Below are 27,144 nucleotides of genomic sequence, written 5' to 3' on the forward strand. Positions count from 1 at the left end.
TTGCATAACTGTACCGGCCAGCGTCTGGTAAAATATGCAGGATTAAAAGAACTGTGTGCTCTGAGGCGGCAGCAGTCAGTTGGACACCCCGCTATTTGTTGATTGTTACGAGCATTAGTTGCATGCTTTATAAATGTAGTTTCCTCCATGGTGCTCCCAGGTGCTCATACTGTGCGTTTGGTTACAGCCCTAAAGAGATTCATTAGGGCCTCTGCACATATAAGACGTGGGAATAGAGGCTGGTTCTTGGCTGTCACTGGACGCAATATCATATAACACATAATTACAATCTGGGAAAGATAATATATTAGTAGATGGTTTTAAAAAAATAAACAACTCATTATATTTTGTATTGTTCTCTGTGGTTGCCGACCCCTGCACCAGGATTATTAAAGGATTACTTCTTCAAAACTTTGCTTTTCTCCGTGCCTCCAAACTGAACGAAGAATCCAAAGCAGAGAAATTTCTTGATGAATTGGAGTAACAGCAAAACTATATCAAAACTATATCAAAACTATATCAAAACAGCCATTTACATAATCCAAGTCTCATTTATCCAGTCATATGCGCAGTGCTTTCCAAACACGTGATTTTGCCAAAAAAAACAAAACAAAAAAAACCCCACCTTCACATAAACAGTCTCATGCACAGAAATGTAGTGCACTTCCAATATTTACGAGGAAGTGTTTTAAATAGTACGGTTTAAGTGAAGTGCATGTGTTTTCATATAGTTTTGCTGGTGTTAAATGTGGACCCCTATTACTTCAATTCATCAAGAATTTTCTCAATTTTTGGATTCTTCGTTCACCGTGGGGACATGCGAGAAAAATAAAGTTTTCTTCCCTATTCCAATGTTAACACGGGGTGAGTAATTCATATACAAATAGTCTTTTGTTGGCTGGAGTATTCCTTTAATGTGACATAATGTTTGCCCAGATCAATGTGTGTCTTAATGAAGAACACCCCTCATTGGGCACCTACAGTATTCATTGACCTTAGTACGAGCACAGGTGAAATGGAAAGATGGTTTTCATCAGCTTCAATGCACTGCTGCTGGAACTGTGTGCGATGCAATGCATTTTAGTCTGAGATACAGCCTGTAAACTCTGGTACCACATCGTGTGAGGGTACTCCAGAAACTAGCTTGTTACAAGATATATAATTCGTAGCCTCATGAGGGTCAAACCAAGATATTGGTACAGGGGTCCTGTGGGTGATCATGCATTATTAAAATACTTCTCTGATATCAGAGAGCTAGTTGCTATGTGGGCCTAGATTTCTTGACATGAATTGTGCCTGGATGCAGACCGAAGAAGCTTCATGGCTTAGGCCTGTGATTTAAGTGACATCTAACATTAATAAACCAATGAAAGGAGAGTGGCAAGCATCTACATATGACACTATCGAAATAAAGCATAATCCAGCAGTGGAACTAGGAACACTTCGGCACTTGGTCAAGGCATTGAGGATGGGGGAAGGTATGTTATTGGCATGTCAACATTACTTTCTTAAACTGACAACACAGGCAGGGCACATCTGGAGTCCGAGCTGTGCAACAGTGTGACATCTTCTATTACACACACACACACACACACACACAAAGCTACTAGTACACTGACTATGCAAACACGTGTTACCTTTCACGTTACACATACATGTACGTACGCAGGGTTGTCCTTGGCTGTGGTTTTGATTGCTGTAAGTTTCCCAACATTGTTAAATTGATACAACTATAAATGAAAAAAGTGTTTGTCTGGTAACCATTCCCTACAGTACAGAATATGACATAAGAACTACACCTTAAATTTATTGTCTACTCATAGCAGAATGTGGATGATACAGTAATTGATTACATGAGCTCTACTGTAATTTAAAAGATGGCGACTATCCCTCCCTAAGGTCCGGGTTATTGTTAAAACAAATATTCAGCAAAACACACAGGTACATCACTCCATCTCACATATACGCACATCAATAATCAATAACATTCATCGAGACTAGGAAATATTCCTGACCTCTTTTTGTTGGCGTTACATTCAGAATTGTTTAACAGTCAGCATGAGTAACTTCCTGCCTTCGTCAAACACTGGAGTGACAATAGTGATGTTGTCAACGGGGCCACCTCTGCTTGGTCTTGGGCCTGGTCTTTTCTCTTACTCTGTCCCCTCTTACATCACACTATGTGTCTGTCTGTGGTCATGGGAGTGTCTCTGTCTCCCTCTACTGCTCAGGGGTTGTTCTCAGTGGACCAACAACGTCCCCCTGTCCAACTTTTAACGCATCTTGTAGTCGTGAGATATGGCCGCTTCACACAGCTGCCCTTTGAAATCCAGCTCGAAGGTAAAGTCCAAGTCGCGCTGCAGGTTGAAAGAAGAAGAAAAGAAAGGTAATGGTCAGGGAGAGGGGAGGTAATGATCAAGAGGAAACTGAGAAAAAGATGTGAGACCTGAGACTATCAGACTTTGCTTTTTGGCCTGACAACAGAACATGGTGTCAAATAAGCACAGAGTGTTTGTGTGAGACAACAGGAGGAAGTGAGCCCTGCTTCTCCACCCCAGAGGGGGAGGAGAGGACAAGGTCAACAATAGAAGCTGTTGTTTGTCTGGAAGTCACTGCAGTGCTGCTGCCTACTTGACCGCTATCCAACACTGAGGAGAAAACAATCTGCCGTGGGCAGGCAGCGCAGGAAGTGAGTCATGTCTTAGCTGAAATATATAGGATATAAGAGGAGCTCAAATCTGAATCAAGGAAATGAAATGAAGGCAACAGCCAAGAACATAAATATAGAATGGGATTATTACAATAATAATAATAATAATAATAATATATGAAAAAGATTATAAATAACGACAACAAAACATTTACGTAAAACAGCCTATAGCTGTTTTAGAATGAGAGAGCTGTACAGTTTTGTGCAGGATGTTCAGAAATATTGATCAGGGGCTGTACAAAAGTTCACACTATAGCAAATATGTTATAGTCAATAGATAATAATTATGTTAAGCACTGTATTATATTTTTATTCTAAATTTTCTTACACACAAACACACAATAATTCAGTGATTCACTTAATCACTTCAGGGTCCAGTGTGTAGGATTTAGAGGGTTAGAGAATAATATGCAGAACTATGTTTTCATTCTATTCTTTCTATGTATTCATATAATCATCTGAAATTAAATCAGTGTGTTTTTTTTATTTTGTTTTTTATCTTAAAATTGGCTGTTTATAGTAACATACAAAGCATGTCCTCTTCTACAGAGTTTGTCATGTTCTTTATACAGAACAGACAAACCAAACACTTGCTCTTAATATGACCCTTTGTGTTTTTGCGTCAGCCACAGTAGCTCTCCCACACCAGGGGTCAGCAACCTTAACTACCAAAAGAGCCATTTTTGACAAAAAAAAATATTTTAAAAAATCTGCCTGGGGCCACAAAACATATTTAAGCCTTACTGTAACACTGTGTCTTAGTCTAAATTAAGCTATCGACATTAAAAGTAAGTCAAATCGAGCATTCATACACTCAGAGGCTCCTCTGCAGTGGGCTATTTATGATTATTATTATTTGAGTGTTTTGGTATAAGTTTGCAGAGGTGCTGGTGAAAGCAAATGAATCCATCTTTTACTTTTATGTATTTGGAATCCATTGCTAGCCTAGCTGGGGATAGTGCTTTTATTCAGAGCACAGGCTACACATTTTTACAATTGGAGAATATAAGAATTTCTTGAATCACTTGGTTAGTTGGTTGCAATCTGCAATCTCACCACTAGATGCCACTAAATCCCACACGCTACTTCTCCAAAGGCAGATACCATTAACATTGGTGTAATAACTCCACAGACCACTCACACATTAGACTGGACAGTACTCACAATGTTCTTCTCATTGGGCTTCATAGCAATACTGCCAACGATCTCCTCTCCTCTCCGCACAGTCAAGTAGTCCTCCAGGTAAAACACTGTCTGCTTCCAGTGGGTGTATTGAGCGTCTGGTGCTGAGACACACACACATACACAAAAACACACACATCAAAGTGCACATCAGCCATTTTAATCTTAGAACAAAACAGCTTTTTTACTTCAGTAATGGTTAATGCATAATTTATTGGTGCTTTATAGATCAATTATAAGCTATTAATAAGAAGTATTGACTTGTTGGGAGAAAAATCCTTTGGCTGGTGTTTAGCTCACACTGACTGATCTCTTGAAGAAAGGCCCGACCAAAATCAAGTTACTACAAATTATTAAGATTTAGAACTTCAAATACAACAAATCCTTAATTAATGACTGAGCCTAAAATCATAGATTCATGTTTGTTTTTACAAAATCTGGCAACCCAAAGTTGTGCTTATAATTTATTTACTTATAAATGATACATAAAGCATTTGTAAAAGATTCATGAGCCATTAAGAGAGCCATTAGTTACAGTTTAGCCTGTTATAAAGGCTGCCTGACAAGAAAGTTTCACCAACAAAGTTTAAAACTTTGGCAACACACCAAACATCTCAGATGCAAGGCAGCAGTCAATATGTCATCCCCTTCATTCATTCCTCCACCCAGTTAACCTTCTTCAGTATCACCAAGGATCTAATGTCTATATGCCAGCAGACACTGGACAGGAAGCAGAGAGACACCATGGACAGGTTGTTTGTCCATCATGGGGCTAACAGACATAGAAATACAGTCTTCTATCCGTCTGATGTGAATGTCAGGGAGGGAACAAACACAAAGAGCACAGAGAAAGAGCTGGGTACTGTCAGTGTCCAGTTGTGGAGCAATGATGCAAAAAGAGCAGGTAGCTCAACCTGAGTTCAAAATGACAGCGCTGAAGTAAAAGGCAAGAAATGCATGACTGCGTTCTTGACCTCTCCACTGTTGCTGGAGTCAATGTGCTTTCATCGCTTTGTATATATTGCGCCACCTGATGTGCCCTTGTCTGTGTGTATGTGTTTGTGAGTGTGTATGGAAACAGACAGGTAATATCTGACACCCAAGCCCAAAAATAGGTGTGAGTATACCCCGGTGCTCTGACCATCACCGATCGCTTGGCTGGAACTCAAAAGGTCAGTAGCTCTTAAATCGAATTTCTGCCAGCTGTCCCGGGGCAGCGTGGTACCTCTGCCTTTAAAGACGAGCTCTTTGTGTGTCCAAAGATGAAAGGGCTTGTCAATCAGCATGGCCGCTGCACAGGCCCTGCTCACATTTTCGGGCAGAGTTCAATAAAGACACTGACAAGCTAGCTGCGTTTCTTATGCTAATGCAGTAGATGAGATGGCATTTCTTCTGACCAGCATGAATTCTAATCTTTGACCTGTGCTTGCTTTTTTCTCCTTGGCTGAGAGTGTGTGTGTGGGTGGGTGTGATGCGGCTGTCGTATGGGGAATCAGTTGCACATGCTGGCTCTCTGTGTGCAAGTTTAGATCTGTATCTTAAAGTTCTGGCAGGCGAGAAGTCTTCTGGTCTGACATTGGAAAACTTGCTTGACAGACAATCGTGCAGAAAATCAATAGACAGGAAGTGAGTAGGGCGGCGAAAGCTAAGGTTAGGAAAGTATATATGTCCTCCTGAAAATTATACAAGGTCCCGGTGATGCCAAAATTGAACTGCAAAAAAGAGAATCAGTGCCAGAAGGCCGACAGATCTAATGCTCACAATAATAGGCATCATTTCAATGTATGATATTTACCACCACCACTAGAGGTCAGTCACACACAGACTTTGACACAACATCCCCCGCTCACTCCAGCCCAGCACTGTTTGGATCATGTCAATCAGCCTGATCCGAACTGCTCTAATGTAAACTGACAGTGACATTTACTATTGTGATGGATGCCTTTAAAGTCTCAGCACAGACCACATGAGAAACAAATGGTCTTTTATGAATGAGTGGAGGGCCACTGTGTAACCTGGGATGTTTTGAGCCTGTTACTCCCATTTGACTTCAGCTACATTAATACTGCTAGCTCCTCGTGAAGCTGTCCAGCTGATGCTCTTGATTTCAGGCTCCTGGGAGTATTGGGTTCCACATAAAATGTTTGCTTGAGGATGTTTTCTGTCTGCACAATGCAGAGACATTCGCTTCCTGTTTGTATGAAACGGGTCCAGCAATATCCTCCCCTACTCTCTATTTTTTTCCTCCCTTGCAGTAGTGTATTAAGTGCTTGCTACAAGCATGAACCTTAAGTCAGACACTCTTGGTGACCTCTGGCAAGGAAACCTGTCAAGAAACATACAGTAAGTTGATGTAAACGGAAAGTTGACGTTTGTGAATATTCAACTGGACATGTTGTAGTCAAAATAAATTAATTTGCTTTTATGCCAAGAAAAGGATAAGATCGTCACAAATCACACACAGTCACAAATTTGATGTCTTTAGACTCAACTTGACAAAATCAGAAAAAGACTTGCTACTTGACTTGTATGTGAACACCAGGGACTCGTTACTTCACTTGGACTTGAGCCTTTTGACCTGAAAATACTTGATACCTTCCCCCGAGTCATTCTGGACAGAGAAAGTTAGACATTCTTCAATATGAGATGAGTTAAATACAACAAGACATGAATAAAAAATATGAAAATATGAATACAACATTTATTTTGTTGCTGTAGTCTAGTTGATGGTGCTATATGTTATGAAAGTGCAATGTCAGTGCATTACTTGTTTTATGATAAAGTTTAGTTTAACTTGTTTTAACAAACTTGTTTTAACAAGTAAATACATTTTTTAAAGCATTCAGTAATTTTGTAAATGTACTTTATTCTTACCCTGTTGGTAAAACAACGTGGTGAAAAGCACATTGTAGGACTTGAAACTCAAAGTTTAGGACTTGGGACTTGACTTGTTAGTTGTCAGTCTTGACTTGGGACTTGAGTGCAAAGACTTGATGCTTACTTTTGACTAGCAAAACATTGACTTTGTCCCACATGTTATGATTACCCTCTCATATCTGCTGTCTGCTACAACCTGGAAATGGCTAGCTTAGCTTAGCTTAGCTTAGCTTAGCATAAAAACTTATGGCAGAGGGAAACAGCTAGCCCGGCTCTGTTTGAAGGTACACATTTTAACCTAACTAATTAACACATCACCACACAATATTCTGTTGTACACTTTTTGTTCACTTGTTCGGCGGTGTGTGCTGCCATGCATTCAAACTGAGATCAATTTGTTATTAGTCATAAGGGCTGTTTGATTTCAAGTTAAGGCCATAACTTTCCCTTGTTCCCTCGCTGCGAATCAGGAGGGCTTGCTTCTTTTACATTGCAAATTTCATCTCTATGGGGCTCACTAAAGCCATCAAGGCAAGACAGCACATTAATGAGGAACCAAAAGCACCCACAGCATCAGCACTCTGTTGTGCTGTCAGTAGCCTTGAGGGAGATACTGAACCTGACCTCTGAGTAGAGCTGTTTTATTGCTGTGAGGGCTGGAAATAAGAAAAAGATTATTTTTAAAATTTTAAGATTATCATTATAGTCACTGTAATATAATGCACACATACACCAAGATCCGTCTATGTATACTAAGAGAAAGGCATCTTACCAGTGGAGAAACCAGTCTTCTTATGACACTTGGTGAACTCGATGTTGAAGTAGGTGACCAGTGCATGGATGTAGTCGTTCCTCTGGATCTGCAGGCAGAACGCTGAGGTAAATGAGAGATCCTCAGCCTTCACTGTGTAGATGTCCACCTCCTGCAGGAGTAAAGAGACAGACTCTTCTCAAATATCTGGAGCACATATACAAACCCTGACACAACAAGTCATTGGCCACATCAAGCTCTCCCCAGTCCCATCTTATTCTTTTTAAGAAATATTTAGACATTTTGGGAAGTATGTGTATTTGTTTTCTAGCCAAGATTTAGGTGAGAAGATCCCACTCTTATGCCTGCCTGTTAAATATGAAGGAACTGCCCATTGGTTCGACAGCCCATTGTTCCAACCACATTAAACTCATTGTTCCGAACTCCGTTCCGAAATCATCATGATGCCCTGTGGTTAAGGTCTGGTTAGGTTTAGGCACAAAAACCACTTGGTTAGGGTCAGGAAAAGATCACGGTGTGGGTTAAAATGAAAAAGAAAGTGACAAACACATAAGCCGTGAGCCTTCTCCGCCTCAAGCCGGTCGCGAAGCACCATACGCCCGCCGCGAGCCGTTCAGCACCGCGGACAGTCGGACTAATGGGATGTCGAACCAATGGGCTGTCGAACCAATGACATGGACCCAAATATGAAGCCACTGCTGCTAGCAGCTGGTTAGCTTAGCACAAAGACTGAAAATGTAGTGAAACAAATTGATATAGATTGGACAAACTGCTTCATTTCAGTTCATATGGACAAATGCCAGGAATGTCCTCGATCCACATGACTTGAGCCTGGGTCAGACTCGAGTCTCAAATTTGATGACTCGTCTTGAAAAAAAATCAAAGCTTGCTACTTGACTTGGACTTTAACACCAGTGACTCGTAACTTTACTTTACCTTTTGACATGAAAATACTTGATACCTTCCCCCAGGTCCAAAGATTAAAAAGCATGTTATTTAAAAAGTGTGTCACCAATCAATTTGTTTCCCTTCATTTCCTGAAGCAACTAACTTTAATACTTTTCATTCACAGCAACACATAAATCTCCAGATCCACTTTGTTTGAACAAATACCACAGCATCTAATCAAGCAGCAGGAAAGAACCATTAGGGACTAACATTATGTTACTGAGCAAAGATCATTTTGTTTGTGTGCAAAACTTTATGGTGAACAAAAAAAAAATTTTTTAAGTTGCACAAAGAAAGGTAGGTCAAGGCTAATATTAACATACCAAAAAAACTTCAATTAAAAGCCGAGTCCCGATTAAACGCCCGGTCCCTTTTACTAGTCAGGTGTGGCTACACATTTTGACAAATAAACACCTGTCTTTATGAGACGCCAGGTCTGGTTGCTGTGTAGTTCATTTTTATAGAAGTCCTTTGGATGTATAAAACCGTGTTTTTGGCTACCAACTTGAGCTAACATTAGCTGCTTAGATTGCACATACAAATATAAATGCCTCAACCTTTTGTCAATATGGAGGTGTTACACAGCTTGGTTAGATTCTTCACAGTTCAGCTGTTAAGCTCATTTTACTGAAACCATGAGCACCAAATAAGTAATTTATTCAGATTTACCAGCCTGGTAAACGAGAGGGACAAAAGTGGCCTTAAAGTCACACTATCTGTTCATTCCTAAATTACCTGGTGAGATATTCATATGCCCTTTGTCTGTAAGGGTCCAGCTATCAAAAGAATTAAAAGGGTTTTTCATAAAAATGAATCCAGTTTTGTGTGAAAGGAATTAAAGGCCTGTCCCACATAGACGCCTGTCCCTAATATACGCTGGTTGATTTAAGTCTTTCAACCAAATAACAGCCCGGTTCTATTAATTGAATTTGTAACAAACTTGTTTTAACAAATACATACAAAGTTTTAAAAGAATTCCTGTTTTTTTTTTTTGTAAAATTAATGAATTATTGTACTGTTGTTAAAATCCCATCACATTTGGTGAAGAGAGCATTATGACTTGTTTAGGACTCAAAATTCAAAGTTTAGGACTTGGGACTTGTCTCGGGACTTGCCTTCTTGACCTGGGATTTGACTTGGAAGTTTGGTGCAAAGGCTTTAGACTTACTTGTGACTTGCAGAACAATGACCTGTTTCCACCCTTGACAAATACAGTATACATAGAGAATTACACAACAGGTCAATGCAATGTATCACTGACTAGACATAACCTTTCCTTGGACAGAGCCAAGCTAGCTGTTATTCCAAACTCTGAACTCAAACCCCACTGGGACTGACTTGATTTTTAGAGTTCAGACACAAGAACAGTATTGTTCTTCTCATTCAACTCTTGGCAAAAGAGCGGACAGTCTACAACATATTTCCCAACTGCCGAACCACTCCTCTACATTGTACTGTAGTTTTATTCTGACCTCAACCAGACCCTTGTTTTTGTGCTGTAGTAAATTAAAAAAAATGTAATATGTAATGTCACATGCAATACATCAAGGGACCAAAAACCAGCATCAGGAAATACAACACAGCTTATATCTGCAGACATATAGAGTCACCATTAGACTCCAGTGTGCTGAGATCCTAATAACCATCTAGAATGAGGCCAGTAACTCTCGTGTAGGCAGAACAAGGGTAATATGCCTGGGATCATCTGGGAGCTCTAACTATTGTGAGGCTCCAGGTGTTCATGCATGCTGCTAGCAACCCCAAATCTGTAAATGTCCCCTGGTTCCATTCAGTTTAACAGGGTATCTGATAACCCATCGTCCCACTGGGCCGTGTTTCAGAGAAGAACATGTTGTTCCAGATCCTGGTTTACTGTCGGCTGAACACCACTGCACCGACGTATCATGTTAGCTTTGATCACTGAGTAACAGAGGGGAGTGCAGCTCACCTGAAACCCCTCAGTACCCTGCAGGGTAAACATGTAGGCAGAGGTGTGATAATCTTGTTTCATGTACCATTGACAATATTAGATATTCACTGCTAGCTTGCTGGCTTTGGTGCCAGATGCCACATTTACTGAGGAGGAATGAGCCGTATGTTTGCTGGCAATAAAAACAGTGCAGGTTTAATGTCAGATCCCCCCTGCTGTCTTTTGAAAATAATCACTCCCGTAAACACATTTATCACATATTTGCTCTGGTCATGCATTATAAACTTCTCAAAGTCACATTTCAAAGTTTAAGACAGCAATATTTTTCACCCTTGCAATTACTGTAAAGGCAAAATAAAAATGTTAAGAGCAATATCATGCAGGTTGTGAAGGTAAATTAATTATTTTCTGCGAGATTATACTCTGCACTGATCCTCACTGAGTATTGCTACCAAAGCTTCGTGCAGCAGTTTAATAACATGAGGTCCTGTGTGTACTACTCCTTGGCTATACAACCTTAATGAGGTCAGTCAGTAATCCATTTAAAGACAATAAAGCTTGTCAGCAGGGTATCATTGTTGTAAGGCTTTTTTTTTTTTTTAGATCCAGAGACAAGCAGCATTTCCATCAGCTTCATAGAGATTTTTATTAAACTCTCATGACTGATGTCTTTGCTGGGCTTTATGTAATATCTCACTGAATTTAAAATGAAATGCTGTCTGATGGCAAAGGACATAAAAAAAAACTGGGTGCTTGACAATCAGCAACCTGAAGAAAGCAACGTTGAAGTCAAGGTATGATCACACAACAATTTTCCAGCGGGACAGAGGTGAGACAGGGCAGAGCCGTCCAATCAATGCTGGTGATAAGAAGGTCACAACGACAAGGAGCACAATCAGGAAGACTAGACAGGCTGCTATTGACATGCATGGCACAGCAGTCTGATCAGTCTAATCCGCACAGTGAGAGGCACAGACAGGGCAACAGCTACACGTCAAGGTCGTACTCATACCAGCAACAGCATGTCACACAATATGTTTACTAATCAATTAATGTCAATGAGTAGTTATAGCTAATGTATGTGTGTGTTCCACCACTGTAATTATGCATTATAGTTTATAATCGCCACCTTAATTAGCATTCTCTGCTAATGTGTTCATATTGTACAGTTTAATCACTCCTTATCACAGACTGTATGGTCCATTTGTTTAATTCTGACACATTTCTTTTCAGCTGACAAATGAACCAGCATTAGAAAACAGTGGTAACTGTGTTGTACGGTACATACTTTGGTGATAATCAGGGATTTAAATGTTGAGAAAACAATGTCACCACAAGGTCCATTTAGTAGCTGCTCTTGGGCTTTTGATTATATCATATGATCTTTATCAGTAGATTGAATTTTCCCTGTTGTCATGGTGATGTGCATGTTCAGATTTCCATTTTTCTGAGCACTTACATCCAATCCACTTTATTTATAAAGTATATCTAAAAACAACAGTTGACCAAAGTACTGTACAGTCAAAAATAACAAAAAAAAAGAACACAATAACTTTGATGTACACGTTAGCTCAAAAAAGGTGGGGATATGGCTGAGAGCTCCAGAAAAGCCAGTAAGTGGACCTTGTTGCTCATTAGTGGATTGCAGCTTTCAGTCCACCATGGCTAGAAAGTCCTTAAAGCTACAGTAGATGGCCTGACTTCTATGAAAAAAATAACTTATTATGTTTGCTGAAATTATTACTATATCCAGACAATAGTACATGAGACTGATAATTTGTGCAAAAATCATGTCCCTCTGGCTCCTCCTAGTGCTCCAAGTAACTTTTGCAAGAATCTTCCGTGCCTGAACAAAACAACCGATCAGATCCAGAAGTCTGTATCCCAGGATCAATCACTGCTTCTGCCAGAGGATTTTTTCACCAAGTATTTGTCTGATGTACCACTGTCAGGATATAGTGACATTTTCAGCAAATATGACAAAAAGTTTTTTTTTAATTTACCCACTGTGGCTTTAAAGTGCTCAGGAAAAATGGAAATCTGAACATCAACGATGAGCAGATTTCCTGTGGCTGTACCTTGACACAGTGGTGCTTTGAATGGAACAGTGGTGGATGAGGTACCTGAACGCCCTACCTGAATAAAAGTACAGATTTTTAATGAAAAATAACTTTGGTAAAAGTTAAAGTCACCTTTAAGAATATTGAGCAAAAGTCTTTAAGTATCTGATATTTACAGTACTTAAAGGGAAATTTCGGTTTATTTCAACCTGTCTCCTATCGTCCTAAATTTGTTTCAAGTGACTAGTGACATAAAAATCATAGTTAGCATGTCAGCCGTTAGCCTAGATATAGCCAGGGTGCATAGTAGCGCGCAGTAAAACGTAAGTGAACGGGCATACTTCAAGTGCAAAGTTAGTCCACTAAACAAGCTTTTTTTCCACAAAGACCGCCTCATATCTTTAGGATAAATGTCAGAGAACATATAGAAAACGACATGTAAACGTGTTGTCTTACCTTACCGGTGTGGTGGAAAAAAAGCTTGTTTAGTGGACTAACTTTGCACTTGAAGGTATGCCCGTTCACTTACGTTTTAACAGGTCTGACGCTACTATGCGCCCTGGCTGTATCTAGGCTAACGGCTAACATGCTAACTATTATTTTTATGTCACTAGTCACTTGAAACAAATTTAGGACGATAGGAGACAGGTTGAAATAAACTGAAATTTCCCTTGAAGTATCAAAAGTAACTTGATATGATATCAAATATAAGTATTGAAAGTAAAAATACAAGTAATTGCTGAAAATAAAAAAGCAAGCTTTTAGAATTTTGAGAACTACAAAGTATATTTATACTTTAAAAACGCAGTATACATTACACTTGCAGAAAAACAAGTTTTTTCACAACTTAATGAAAAAAAATCCAGTTTTTCCTTCCCTCCCATTCTTTTATTTATGCATCTGTCCCTTTCTTCTACCTTTCTTCCTCCCTTTCTTCTCTATTTTGTAGTAAGTAACTAATGCTCAGGGAAAATGTGTTGGAGTAAAGGTATACATTTTATTGAGGAAGTGTAATGGTGTAAAAATGAAAGTTGACAAAAATATAAAAACTCAAGTAAAGTACAGTACAGATACTCCAAATAATCAAAGTAATATTACTTAGCTACATTACAACAGTAGAGCTAACTGCTAATGTCACTGTGGTAACATGCTCACAGTGACAATGCTAACATGCTGATGCTAAGCAGGGTAATCATTACCATGACAGCCATTTTAATTTGGTGTCCTAGCATGCTAACATTTGCTAATTAGCACTGAACACAAAGTACAACTGAGGCTGATGGAAATGTCATTATTTTTTGCAGGTATTTCTTAATGAACTTAAATAGAATGCTCCAGGAATGGGTCCTGAAACCGACAAATGAGGGAACATTTTACCTCTCATGGTTCCCTTGTCTCAAAGTCAGTGGGGTTTTTTAAATGGATTTTTTGGTTAGACGCCTGCAGTATGGTCAGTGGTTAACACAAGCTTAAGAGACTTTCACGTTTTGTTCTACGATGTAAAATACACAGTAAATACTCCCCAGGTCATTGCTGGCATGCGGCTACATGAGACTACAGAACGACATCACACTACACCAGTTTAAAAGTCTTGATAGGGGCGTCGGTGGCTTAGTGGTAGAGCAGGCGCCCCATGTACAAGGCTGTTGCCGCAGCGGCCGGGGTTCGAGTCTTGCCCGTGGCCCTTTGCTGTATGTCACTCCCTCTCTCTCTCCCCCCTTCACGCTAGACTGTCCTGTCAATTAAAGGCTAAAACGCCCTGAAAAATATCTTAAAAAAAAAAAAGTCTTGTTATAGTGGAGACGTTAGCTTCTTAGTGTAGTTTGTTTATACCCTGATGTTAGCATTTTACCCCTGGAGATTGCATTAAGGCTTCAATAATCTTTAAAGTGGTGTTAATTTGTGAGGATTATCTTGCTGAACAACATGTAGAAGTATAGTCATTTTTTGGCAATAATCCAACATCCAGTGGAAAAGTCCCATTGACTTTTGGACAAGGGAATCACTGCGATGCTAACTTCCGCAGTGGCCTACAGAAAAATGTTGTCCCTGGGGCACTCTATGTTGGACAAACTGAAATCTGGATCAAAAGAGGCAGCTAGATTCAAAGTGAAGGGATTGCAAAGTGAGGTTATTCAAGTTTTTATCCTGAGGGAGACATGAATGTATGCACCAAATTTAATGTCAATACATGACGAAGGTGTTGAGAAATTTCACTCAAAACCACCAATGTTAATCTCATGGTGGCGCAAGAGGGAAGTCAGCAAATCACCAAAGTCACAGGCATTCATTCATCCTCTATATCTGTACCAAATTACATGCCAATCCATCCAATTGTTAAGAAATATTTCAGTAGACAGACTAATCGACCGACTAACATGCTGCCATGCAATCCCAAGACAACTGTATACACCAATGTAAACTATCATCTGACCTGCACTGGGTCTACAGCTGACATTTAGTCAGGCTTTGTGGTGAACTGATCTGCCATTAACCAAAACACTGTCAGTATTTTACTCACCTTGATAAGGCAGGAGTTGGTCACCACCTGTTTGGGGTCCACTACGTCCACCAGTGGCTCCTTCATGGCCACATTTCGGATACAGGTCATATCGAAGCCATACACGTTCTCCCACCCTGGTAGACACAGCATCACTGAGTTACTCAGCCAGCATGTTTTCAGTTACTCTTTATAAACTGCAAACACATGATATACTGTAGTTCTCTTCTTTTGATTCAGTTTACTCAATTTTCGAGGGTGGGGAAAGCCGCAGGGGATTCAAACAGCCGGGCTGCAGCTGTAAAACAACACCAGTCTGGGTCTTAGTCACAGAGCATCCCAGAATACTGTGATGTACGACCCCGGAGTTAGACCTCCTGTCAGTTTGGAACAATTTTCATTTTGACGGATGAAAGTCACATTCTGTTCGGGGATAATTTGTAAACACGGGCCTCCTTGAACGCAGCCTCCACTCTTGCATTGAATATCCCTGCAGCTTTAGCTAAACCATTCCATACATTATTCATTACGCTCCTTAAGATAGAGTGTGAGCAAACATCTCTATCATGACCCAAAAGGAGAGAGCTACTTGAGAGCGTAGGAGAGCGGGTGATAATGAACAGGTCACAAACCCCAGGGGAATTGTAATGTACTGTATTTGCATTTTTTGCTGCCCACTTAACTAAGGCAGTGTGAAGCCCAGAGAAACACTAATGACCACAGGATGCTCTTAGAATACTGGAGTGCTTCAGTGGGCCACTTAGAACTCAGCCTAAAGGTCATATTTGGCCCGGAGAGAAAGAAGTTTGTGGTCAATATGTGCGCTCGTCAATTTGTGTAAACTTCACACACACTCAGAAACTTAAGAATCCTGACATCATTGGAAAGCGTTGCGATGCAGCGAGCCAATGTGATTATGACTTTCCCATGGTGCAGTGTGGTTGTATAATTTCCCAGATGTATGGGGGAGTGTGAGTAGGTGGCCTGTTGGCTATTGTTCTTTTTCTGTGCCTGTTGTCATCTAGGTTGTGCACTGGCTTAACACTGACTCTAATGCTTTGGGTCCAGCAGCAAAACATCGCCCACAGTCCTCCTGGCAGGTTCAGAGTGGGAAGATACAGCGATGGAGAGCCTTGTTGACTTATAATATCAATTATCTCCCCCAGTGTTATGCCTGAGGAAAAGTTCAAAATCATTTGCAGAGCTGGATAGGCTGCGTATGAGTGCGCCCACAGTTGTGTGAGTACAACACAGTTCATTTACAATGTAAAGACATAATCCTGGTTGTAGCCTGCCAAGAGCTGCGCAGAGTACACTGAGAGCAGTGCAAGTAAGTGCCATCCCACAGTCCAGGTTCAGGTGATACACACATACCCAGCCCCACACACTGAACTTACAGTGTATTTTGAAGTCTTTGTACTGCCTGTCCTCTATGGCCACCACGTACAGGGAAGCACGGTCAGGAAACATTAATCCACCGGGTTTCTGTTTGACAAATGAGGCAAGGAAATAAGTCTGCAATTAATCCCGAACACATTATAAAAGATCTACATTACAGCTTCGGTGACATTTCATTCCTCTGCCAAGTACAGCACAAGTTTAAATTATTGAGATGTTATTGCTCCCTCTGCGCACAGACTGGAATAGCAGAGCTGTTCATGATGTATAACTACAGGACTGACCATTATTTTCCAATAACATAAGATAATAAACAATAAACAATAGCCTAATATGAGTCGTGGTGGTTAATAATGTAACAATCCTGTTATTGAGATTTCTTATTAATATAATATGTCTCCCCGATCCTTGCATTTTTTCCTGTTAATGTAATAAATATTGCATTATTATATTAACAATAAAGTTGTTGGGGTTTTTTTAAAGATATTTTTTGGGGCATTTTTGCCTTTATAGATAGGACAGTTAAGCGTGAAGGGGGGAGAGAGAGGGGTAATGACATGCAGCAAAGGGCCACAGGCTGGAGTCGAACCCGGGCCGCTGCAGCAACAGCCTTGTACGTGGGGCGCCTGCTCTATCCACTAAGCCACCAACGCCCCATTTTAACAATCAAGTTAATGTATCTCTGGTTTCAGCTGTAGCAACATAGGTATTAAACTATCCCCCATCAGGGGAGTTGATATTATACAGTACACATATATATAATTAAAGTAAAATTACAGTGTATTTCAACATGGTGGAGTTCCCATAAATGAGTTTATTGTGACTCTATGGGTCACTCTATCTCTGCCAATAAATGTATGAGTTTATAGCATCTATTAAAGAAGCTCTATACAACATCAGCGCATTAATAAAGCAGCAAACAACTATTTACTATGCATAGTTACAGTGGAGTAATGGCATCCTGAGCTGCAAGTTTTTTTCTAAGATGGCGAAAGCATGTCCCGCCCTACGCTGCCTTACTCTGACTCTGACTGGCTTACCCTGGTATTATTACCCTAACCCTAACCCAGGGGTCGGCAACCTTTACTAACAAAAGAGACATTATTAGCCAAAAAATGAGAAAAAAAATATTTGACTCATGACTACTGTAGCCATCGCTAGTGGTGTTTTTAGAGGAAAAGGCGCCAGGCCACAAATGTAGGACGCACATTTTAGGTTAAAAAAAATTAGAATATTTTTTTTAATTGTTGTATAGCCATGCATTTTTACAGTTGAAGATTGTATGAATCACTTTAAGCCTACAACAATGGATTAAAACTAGAATGTTAAGAAAAAACAAGTTATTCACTTCTGTATAATTATCTGTCAAAGCCACAGGGAGCCACTGGAGAGGGGCTTCAGAGCCACATGTGGCACTGAAGCCACAGGTTACCTACCCCTGTCTTAACCAATTTTACTCCTTATGCCTAAACCTAAATAATCCAACCAATGAAGGCAACACGTACTAGCCAATCAGAGGGAGAGCAGGGCAGGTCATATTTTCAACATCCTAGGCAAAAAATTTGGCTTATTATTGAAGAGTAGAGCCCAACTTCCAGTTCCCAACTGGTTTATATTGTTGGCTTTGTTAACACTGTTGCCATTGTTAGCACTGTTCACTCTGTTAGCATCTTTAGCTACTAGCCACCGGCTCAGCTACCTCCATGTTGAGAGCCATGTGCAGATAACCACTGAATCATAGATACGCTCTAAATATTGTATAGAGCTCCTTTAATTAGGACTTGTTACCTTATCATAAGAGACAGCATGGTAATTTTTCCCATACTAAGACTAAAGCTTAAAAATTACAAAACTAATAATTTTTAACTAACTTAATTATAATTTTTTAAACACAAATGTCAACCTATTTTAGGACCGGGATTGTTACAGTACTTGCTAGTAATATTACTACATTTGTGATTCACCTCATGGTCACAGTGATGGTTTATTTTATCCCAGGGCTATCAGTTCCTGATGTTACTGCAGATGACATCATGTCCACACACACACCAACATACACACACTCCACACATCCTACCAGCCACTTGTCCCTGGCAAAGATGACGGTGTTGAGCATGGATTCGTAGAAGAGGCAGTAGCCCATCCACTCAGATATTATGATGTCAACCTTCTCAACAGGAAGCTCCACCTCCTCCACCTTTCCTTTGAAGATGGTGATCACTGCAACACACAACATATCTATAAAGTCATAACCGGTGCTCATATTCTGATGTATAAAAAGTGTCTTACTCAAATGTTACAGGGTTTGTAAAAGGAGTGACGATGCTTTAAAGTGTATTTACAAGTATGTAGGACATGTTGAAATGCAGATTTAAGTGTCCAATTAGACAACGTTATATCAGTGTGTGCAAGAAATCAACTGGCGTGTGATAAAAGCAAAAGAAAGATACAAAGAAACAAAGTGAGAGTGGTGACGCATCAGTTGGTACAGTATGTGCAGTCATGGTGTTCTTATGGAAATCACGCCAGCTGGGGTTTACAATAGATGACTGGATCTTTGCCCTCTGCGAGATTAGCTGACTTCAGCTTTGTTTGTTCTGCCTTGAGAAGAAGTTATTGAAGAGTTTCCCTGCTGATACAAAGTATCTGTCAGGATGACATGCAAACCCTGTTACTCCCTACTGGTGATTGCTTCCTGCTTATTCACTGTCTGAGAATCAGAGCGAACATTAAACTCTCCTTTCAATTAATGGTGCGTACTTGATATTCATAGGTTCATAGACAGAACGCTGGCTGACGGGGTGGTTTATGGGGCTATCATTTGGTAGATGCACAGTCAGTAACTTGGGAGTAAATTTGCTCTCAAAGTTACAGAGGTGTTATGATTTAAACATATGCTTTGAAGTTACATAAGTTGGCAGCATATTTGTGCAAATGAATACAAATGAGGCGGCCCGGTGGCGTATGGACTGATGAATGCAGGATCAGAATGAGGCTGTCCGCGCAGATGAACGATCATTCAAAATCCTGAACAATGGGACACCCATCACTGCCTCTCTTTCTCTCCTCATGCCCCCCCCCCCCCCCCCCCCCGCCCTCTCCTCATTCACTATGTATGTCACGACTATAAACTAGTTTGTTGCTCTCCTCACTGCAGATGAAGTGCAGTGTCATCAGAACGGAGAGGAGGGGAACAGCTGCAGCTCTTACCGCTGTCGAGGTGGTTGGACTTGATGATCCTCTCTGAGTACTCTGATATACTGGAACACTCAATCTGGCAGGGGAAAAAAAAAGACAAATAATATTCAATAACCATTCAATAACAAGCATGATTTGATGAAGGGCCGTGATGCTTTGGGAAGAATATCTTTAATGGGATGTTTACTTCACCTGCAATAACATGCCCTCAGAGTGCCTGTAATGCAGAGTCGGTAAACTTTAAATGTTTCTGCTGTACTGATGTTTACAGGAGCGCCTCAGATAAAAGCTCAATCAGCAGAAATAGACCAGCCCAGACGCCGGAATAAAATGTTGCTGTTGTACATTTCTGCAAACCACTGATACACTGATGATACATTACATGTGTACATTTTATCAACATTTCCTCTGTAAATGAGGTCAGATTACATGTATACAACCCACGCTGACACGGGGAGAACATGCAAACTCTGCAGAGAAGGGCTCCCCGACCCAGAGCTTGAACCAGGAGTCCTTTTTCTGTGTGGTGACAATGCTAACCACTGCACCACCATGCCACCCGTAAAATGTACAGATGGCTCAAATTAAAGAGAGATGCAAAGAGATTCCAGGAACATCCCATCACTTCTATGATTTACATCCTGATATTTGCAGTCTATCATATGCTTTGCTACATTAGACAGCTGGAGTTGTAACAGGTAGCCCCTTAAGACCAGCACTGGAAAAAGTAAAAAACAGTTGAATAGTCTAGTTGCTCTGGCTTCCTGTCCCTGTCTTCAGCCCTTACTCACTTTCCCCAGGTCTTGTACTCTCCTTTTACTCCTCCACACCTGCTATCCTCACACCATACACTAGATGCCCTCAGACTCTCTTGCCAGTCCTGGTCACCTGACATCTCCTCCCACCTGCACACCTGTTCCCATTTTCCTCATCAGGCTGCAGTTACCTGACTTTCCCTGCATGCATTCTCACCTGTTTCACTTTACCTCATCAGCCCTGCAGGTTTTTTTCCCTCAAACCATCCCAGTTTGTTAAAGATTTGTTATTTTCCTGCTGTGTACTATTGATTTGGATTGATTCAGCCTAGCCTGAACCTTAACCTGGACCTGTATCAGTCTGATTCATGGACTTGTGACTCTCTGTCTAACCTTTTTGGATGTGTTTGCCTGTTTGGACTGCTCTTCTGGTTTTGACCCTCGTCTACTCATGATCAGGTAAGGTCTTGTACCATTTTATTTGATTAATAAAGCTCTGTATCAGTCTGCATAGTAGTCTGTATGTGGGTCCTATTCCAGTTCCCCTGCTTACTTACTGTGATTGCTTCATTGTAGGTATATAGTCCTGCATGAGAAATCCAACTTAAAGGGGCAAAAAGCAAAATCGTTTCACCGCTAGGTTTGCTGTTGTGCACTGCCTGTAGACCAAAACAAAGTGTGTCATGAGCCACTCCTCCCTCTACTTCTGCTCTCCAGTCGGACAGTCGGACTAATGGGATGTCGAACCAATGGGCTGTCGGACCAATGACATGCTGGCTCGCGGGCTGCCTGCTAGGCTAAAACATCGCTCTTCACTCACGGAGAAGAGTAGGAACGTTAGCGTTAGCTCCCGGTGTTACCACTAGCCGGGATCCGAGTCGGCTAGAGCTTGCCAGGCTGCCCGCCTGGCTCACGGGCTGCTCAAGCTTCGGACATTAACCCATCCCGGTGTTTCCTCCGCAGCCTCCACTTCACCCAGCTTCACTCAGCTGCCCGATAAACCCGCTGCTTCTTCCCACTTCAACGTGAAGCGATGTTTTAGCCTAGTGGGCAGCCCGCGAGCCAGCTGCCCGCTAGGCTAAAACATCGCTCTCACTCACAAAGAACAGGAGGAACGTTAGCGTTAGCTCCCGGTGTTAGCACTAGCTGAGTCGGCTGCCACCGGCTACTGGAGTAACTTACAGCTATGGAGCGCTTCTATCAGCTCTTCTAGTCACTGAGCCTCGCCTCCATCTCAGCACATATATTACAAAATTCACATTCACATGAACGTACATGAACGCGCAGCCGGACCGGCTTGTAAACAAGGGGCTGGAGATCAACACAGAGAGGGTGTGTGAGGTCATGCTATTCTCCAGATGAAATTACACCTCTAGTTCTTCACATAGTGATTTTTTAATTCCTTCAATCTAGAAATGATGAATTTTGCTTATTGCTCCTTTAAGTATTAGCAGCAAGCGTCAAGTAAATACTTGTTATGTCCCCGTGACCCATATATTGTTATACATGACATTATTCAACTGCTAATACTGATGCTTCAGAGTATTGGAAGTAGCATAGTTCCTGTTGTAGCTGATGAAGGTATAGCTTGTTTTGTTAAGTAGTTTAGTCCACTGATTCCTAACCAAGGGGTCGAGCCCCTCCAAAGGGTCACAAGATAATTTTGGGGGAACATAAGGTTATTAATGGAAGAGCAGCAGAGAAAAAAACTAAGGTCTGCGAAACAAATTTATATTCATTTTTTGACAGATGTTTTGCTTTAGGAAATAATAGATGATTTGACCTCTTTGGCTGCTGAACATTTATTTGAAGACCATGTGACAAGTTAAAGTGGAAATGACCCATAGGTGGAACTGTTAACAACTCATAATCATCTGAAATGTGACGAGGTGCTTCAACTTCACACTGCTTTGTTGTGAGAGGTCTAAAAGGTTGGAAACAACTGGCTTCATCTTTAACAATAAATAGTATTTTAAAGCTTATTATTTTCTTTATGTAATATCTTAATTTGAAAAGTAACTATAGCTGTTAAATAAATTCTCTGGAGTAATAAGTAGAAGATTTCCCCCTGAAATTGCAAGTCTGATGTCCCTTCATGTCCAACAAAACAAGCAGAGGATATTTATTTTCCCTGTTACCGCACAACACTTGGGCAATATGCTTTGAAACACAGAGGACCATTACTCTGGAACATCAGTCCTCACTTCATTAAAAGCTGCCCATCATTACTCTCATTTAAATCTAATATGAAAAGACATATTATGTGTTATGTGTATGTGTCTGTTTCATTTATGATTATTATATTATCTTGTTTTGTCTGTTATATTCCCATGTTCAGGAGAGAAATATTATTTGTAATAGAATAGATTGAAATTTTGCACTCTATGCTACTTCGGGTTTCTTACCTCTCCTGCACAATCCCTGCCATTTTATTTTTATATACTTGTTTTTAATCATATCTTTTGTGCTAATAAAATTCAAATTCAAAAACATAGTTGAGTAGAGGTATAAAGCAGCATAAATAGTAAAGTCCAAGTCCCTCAAACTTGTACTCAGTAATTGAATAAATGTACTTTCCACCACTGATAAAGACAGATGATGCTGATGTGTAGATATTATCAGGATGCTATTTTTTTCTTCAGAGGGTTAATGGAAGAGTGATGATCACTACTGTATGTCCCGCGTGTGGTCCTTACAGGCGATGGCAATCCCGTCTCCTCTCGCTCTCCAGGGATTTATCACAGTGAGCACCAATTCCTGTGTAATTTGGAGTAAAGACAAGTCCGGAATTGAGTCTTTATTTTTGATTTATTGCTCCTGGCATAAACGTCTGTCCAACACTGCAGCCACCATAATGTGCTCTCTGGGGTAGAAAACAAGGTCATGTTTGTTATGTATCTCTCTGTGGATGGCTTCCAGCGCAGCGCTGCTGAATACAACCTCACTTGAAAAAGATTTCAAAATCAAAGACTGGGCAGATGGACCTTTGCCAGTTTTAAGAAAAGGGATGGGACGTGGGGATACAATAGCTCACCGGCTTTGTGTTTGTGAAGGCATTTTGCTGAGGGATTTTTTTCCCCCCGTCTGCAGCATTTGATAGCATTAAGGAGCTTTTTATCACTTACAGTGTGTTTGTGACTTAGTGAGTTTGACAGCAGCAGGTGCACCGGGGTTAATTTTACATTGCAAGAAGCGTCCTGCAAAAAGCTGAAAATAGAAGATAAAAGAATCCAAAGGGATAGAAATTACAAGGTGACCAGCATCAGTGCCTGTCTCTAAAACGCTGCCAGAGCATCTTACTTTAAGTAATTAAGGTGGAGATTAGTCGCTGCTCAACTGCAACCAGCCATTTAGCGCCAATGGGACCTTCAACTTCTAGTTTCATTAGTCTTTTGACATTTTAAATTCTTTTAAATTATCCTCACCCCACTGCTTTCTTTCCTTTCGTCTTATTGCTCTCCTCCTTCTCACTAAACCCACATCTCTGTCACTTTTAACTCCGTGCCCTTTCTGTTATACCTTTTCTTTTCTGTCCTCTTTTTTTCCCCTCCGACTTCTGAGCTCTCCGCTTGACACACTGTGTACTTCCTGTTCTGCCCACCCATGCATGACTGATTTATTGAGGTGCCAGCAATAACAGAGTTATAACATCATAAAAGCTCCTCCATTCATCAGAATAGACTCAGGACACTTTTAGTAAACAGCTCCCAAACAAAATGAGAACATAATTCAGGAGGAGGCATTTGTCAATACCAACTTCTTACAGCATCAGTGAGCCTGAGAGTATAGATTTTCACCTGAGTGTTTGTACACTCTGTTCTACCTACCCTGGGACTCTGTTTGTCAGAGGTGTGTGGACTTATTCAGGCTGCAAGAGATCCATCTGGTCGTAATCAAGCAGGGGACTCGAAAGAACTCTAGGTGCTGTGGATTGTAAAAAAAAAAGAAAAAAAAAAAGGGCAAAGCCAGGCTGGGACCCTCGTGGAGAGAGAAGGCTGAAAAATAGGGGTGCTCAGCTGTTACCTCGAACTGTCTTGGAAGAATAAGGTCTAGGAGGGCTTTTATTTGGAGGCAGAAATGGATTGGATATGCTGTATGAGCAATACACCAAGGCTCAATCCAAATACACTCCTTGCCTCTACCACGTAACCCTTTCCCCTCTGTTTTCTGCGTTCACGTCTAGAGTGATTCTTGTTGGGATAGAAGGGTAGGGTGAAGTTTTGGGGCTACATGGCCCTCCAAATGGAGACTTTTCAGAGGCACACTCCAAACTGAGAGTTATGAGAAAGGGTTAGGTTAAGTAACAGAAGAAACCTACAAACTTTTGTTAATAACATTTTTTTTTTTTTAAAGATATTTTTTGGGGCATTTTTGCCTTTAATGCACAGGACCGGCAAGCATGAAAGGGGGAGAGAGAGAGGGAATGGCATGCAGCAAAGGGCCACGAGCTGGACTCGACCCGGGCTGCCGTGGCAACAGCCATGTACATGGGGCGCCCGCTCCACCACCAAGCCACCGACGCCCGTTAATAACATTATTTTTGCTGATGCTCAGGTAGCTAACATTACATTGTTATTGCTGATATTTGCATGACAATCCCACATTTTGACATACTATGGCATGTGATGACTAAAATCTAACTTAAGTCGAGCAGCAGAGTTGCTGCATTGTAACCACTCCACTAATACCAGTGCAGACTGGCAGGGTATTTGGATGCTGGTTGCCCTTTTATCTGGTTGCCCTGTCTCAGCCAGAATACGCCCGCATCTGCCATGCCAAATTGGGCCCAGATTTCGCAAGCACCAATGGGCCAGAGCCTGTTTTGGTGCTGACTGCCATTTCATTCGGCAGCTGTGTCTCAGCCGGGATAGGCCCCTGTTTACAACACTTAATTGGGCCCAGATTTGGCAACCAGCACTGGGCCAGGACCTGTTTTGGTGCTGGTCGGCAATTCATACACCTGCTGTTTGTCAGCTGGAATTGGCCCGCAATTGCTGATACTGATACTCGCTGATACTAGTGAATGAGACGCATCTGATGTAGGCCAAAGCTGACTCACATTTGGCACCATGGAGCCGAAACACAGCCAAGTCACTCAGATGGAATTGGGCTGAGTTCTATGACTACCTGGGTAGGAATGCAGGTTGCTAACATTAGCTTATAGAGCACCGCTAGTTAGCGTTGCCCTAGTTCCCTCAACAATAAGCCAATGGGACTGTTCCATAGGATTTGGATTATTGAAGAAAATAAGCTCTGTGGCAAACAAACATTTATAATACTTATACATTTTGCTCAGCAGATAAGCTTCACAAATGAACACTATTTGTTTTTTATTTCTGAAGCATAAATGCAATCACCAGAAGTGAAAAGCTAATGTTAGGCTGTAAACAAACTACACTACAGCCTCATGTCGTAACATCACCATCACAACAAGGCTGTAGCCTGTGTTCAACATGGTGACTGTAGTCATATTTAACCACTTGTTAGCAACCGCCTTTTTAAAGACACCTGAAAATTCACAATTCACAAGTTGGGGTTATTACTAATGTATTTTCTGTCGTAAAACAAAATGTGAAAAGTCTCTTAAGTTTGCGTTAACCACAGACCTCTATTTCATCTAACCAAAAACCTATTCAAAAAAACCCACTGACTTGAGATGGAGGAACCAGGAGTGCTAAAATGCTACCTCATTTCTGGGTTTAAGGACTGATTCCTGCTCCACCCTATGAAGCTCATTTGATTGATAAAGTGAAACTTAAAATGTGAATGAATCACGATAAACACAATAAAAGATATCATCATGGATATATCCTTCTATTTTGCAGCAGAACATACATCCTGATATTAAATTCTGCCCTTCGCTTTCTAGCTGAGGACTCTCGTTTCCCCACTGAGCATACAGGGTGTAGGGACTTGACATTAGCACTGCTTCCCTGGAGCAGCCCTATTCTCTGCCGCCTATTAGTGGAGGACCGGTCAGGGGGCTGCTGGTGGCACCTATCAACTGCTCACACACAACACCCATTCACCTGCCCATTAAAAACCAGGCTGTATCAACTGTGTAAACAAACAGGAATGCCTAATATTACACCAGGGGTATGCATGTGAACATGAGATAGGAGTGCATGTGTGTATTTCTGCGATAATAAGTGCTGCCAACATCAGCTGTCTAATTGGCAACGATTCCTCGTCATCACTCTCTGAATCTCTGTTGGAGGAGACAGCCATTAGCCATGTGTCCATCAGTGTCACGCTTCAGCCGGAGCACCGAGACCTCGAGGCGTGTTTAGAGTCAACACACCCTCACACGGTGCCTCTTGCACCTCTCACTAGTGTCAGGAAGAGTCATTGTCACCACAGTTGTCCCTGTGGGCTCCCACTAGTCCTTCTCTCCGGAGACACGGCAAATACAAGTTTCTAACTTTGCCCAGGTGTTGTGCACTTCTTCCCTCTGAGCTGTTAACCTGTGAGTCTTAAGTCGGAAATGAGTTATGAAAGACGAGAGCCATGCTTGTGAATGTAGTCAATGTAAATTAAGTTCCAATTGATCGTAATTCAGTTTGATTTTATTTTGATTTCTGTTGTTTTATATGATTTGAAAGCTTCTTAAAGCTGTCTTGTTTTTGATTGTAAATTCTACAACAAATATATAGGCTTTAAAGGGGAACTATGTCCATTTTTTAAAAGTCATACATGTTAGTCCTATGGTCTAAAACAGTCCAAAGATATTAGTAAACATGAGCAACTCTCTTGCAAATCCAAAAACTAGAGGGCTAAAACTCAAATTTGTGATATCATAAATGTAAAGTCTGCA

The 27,144-nt window shown here is 41.0% G+C and overlaps 1 protein-coding gene across 1 annotated transcript in view; it reads right to left on the minus strand.

The window, feature by feature from the left end:
- Positions 1 to 656: 656 nt before the first annotated feature.
- LOC126407996 (protein arginine N-methyltransferase 8-B) overlaps positions 657 to 27,144 on the minus strand; it is a 38,860-nt gene continuing 12,372 nt past the window's right edge. The window contains exons 4-10 of the mRNA XM_050073341.1: positions 19,588 to 19,651; positions 18,455 to 18,597; positions 16,377 to 16,464; positions 15,001 to 15,116; positions 7,542 to 7,692; positions 3,875 to 3,996; positions 657 to 2,357 (exon numbers count right to left, since the gene is read on the minus strand). Of these exons, the coding sequence (XP_049929298.1) occupies positions 2,274 to 2,357; positions 3,875 to 3,996; positions 7,542 to 7,692; positions 15,001 to 15,116; positions 16,377 to 16,464; positions 18,455 to 18,597; positions 19,588 to 19,651 (768 nt within the window). The 3' untranslated portion in view covers positions 657 to 2,273. The remainder of the gene's footprint in view (positions 2,358 to 3,874; positions 3,997 to 7,541; positions 7,693 to 15,000; positions 15,117 to 16,376; positions 16,465 to 18,454; positions 18,598 to 19,587; positions 19,652 to 27,144) is intronic.

The sequence above is a fragment of the Epinephelus moara genome, chromosome 20, assembly GCF_006386435.1.
Source record: "Epinephelus moara isolate mb chromosome 20, YSFRI_EMoa_1.0, whole genome shotgun sequence".
Taxonomy (NCBI): Eukaryota; Metazoa; Chordata; class Actinopteri; order Perciformes; family Serranidae; genus Epinephelus; species Epinephelus moara.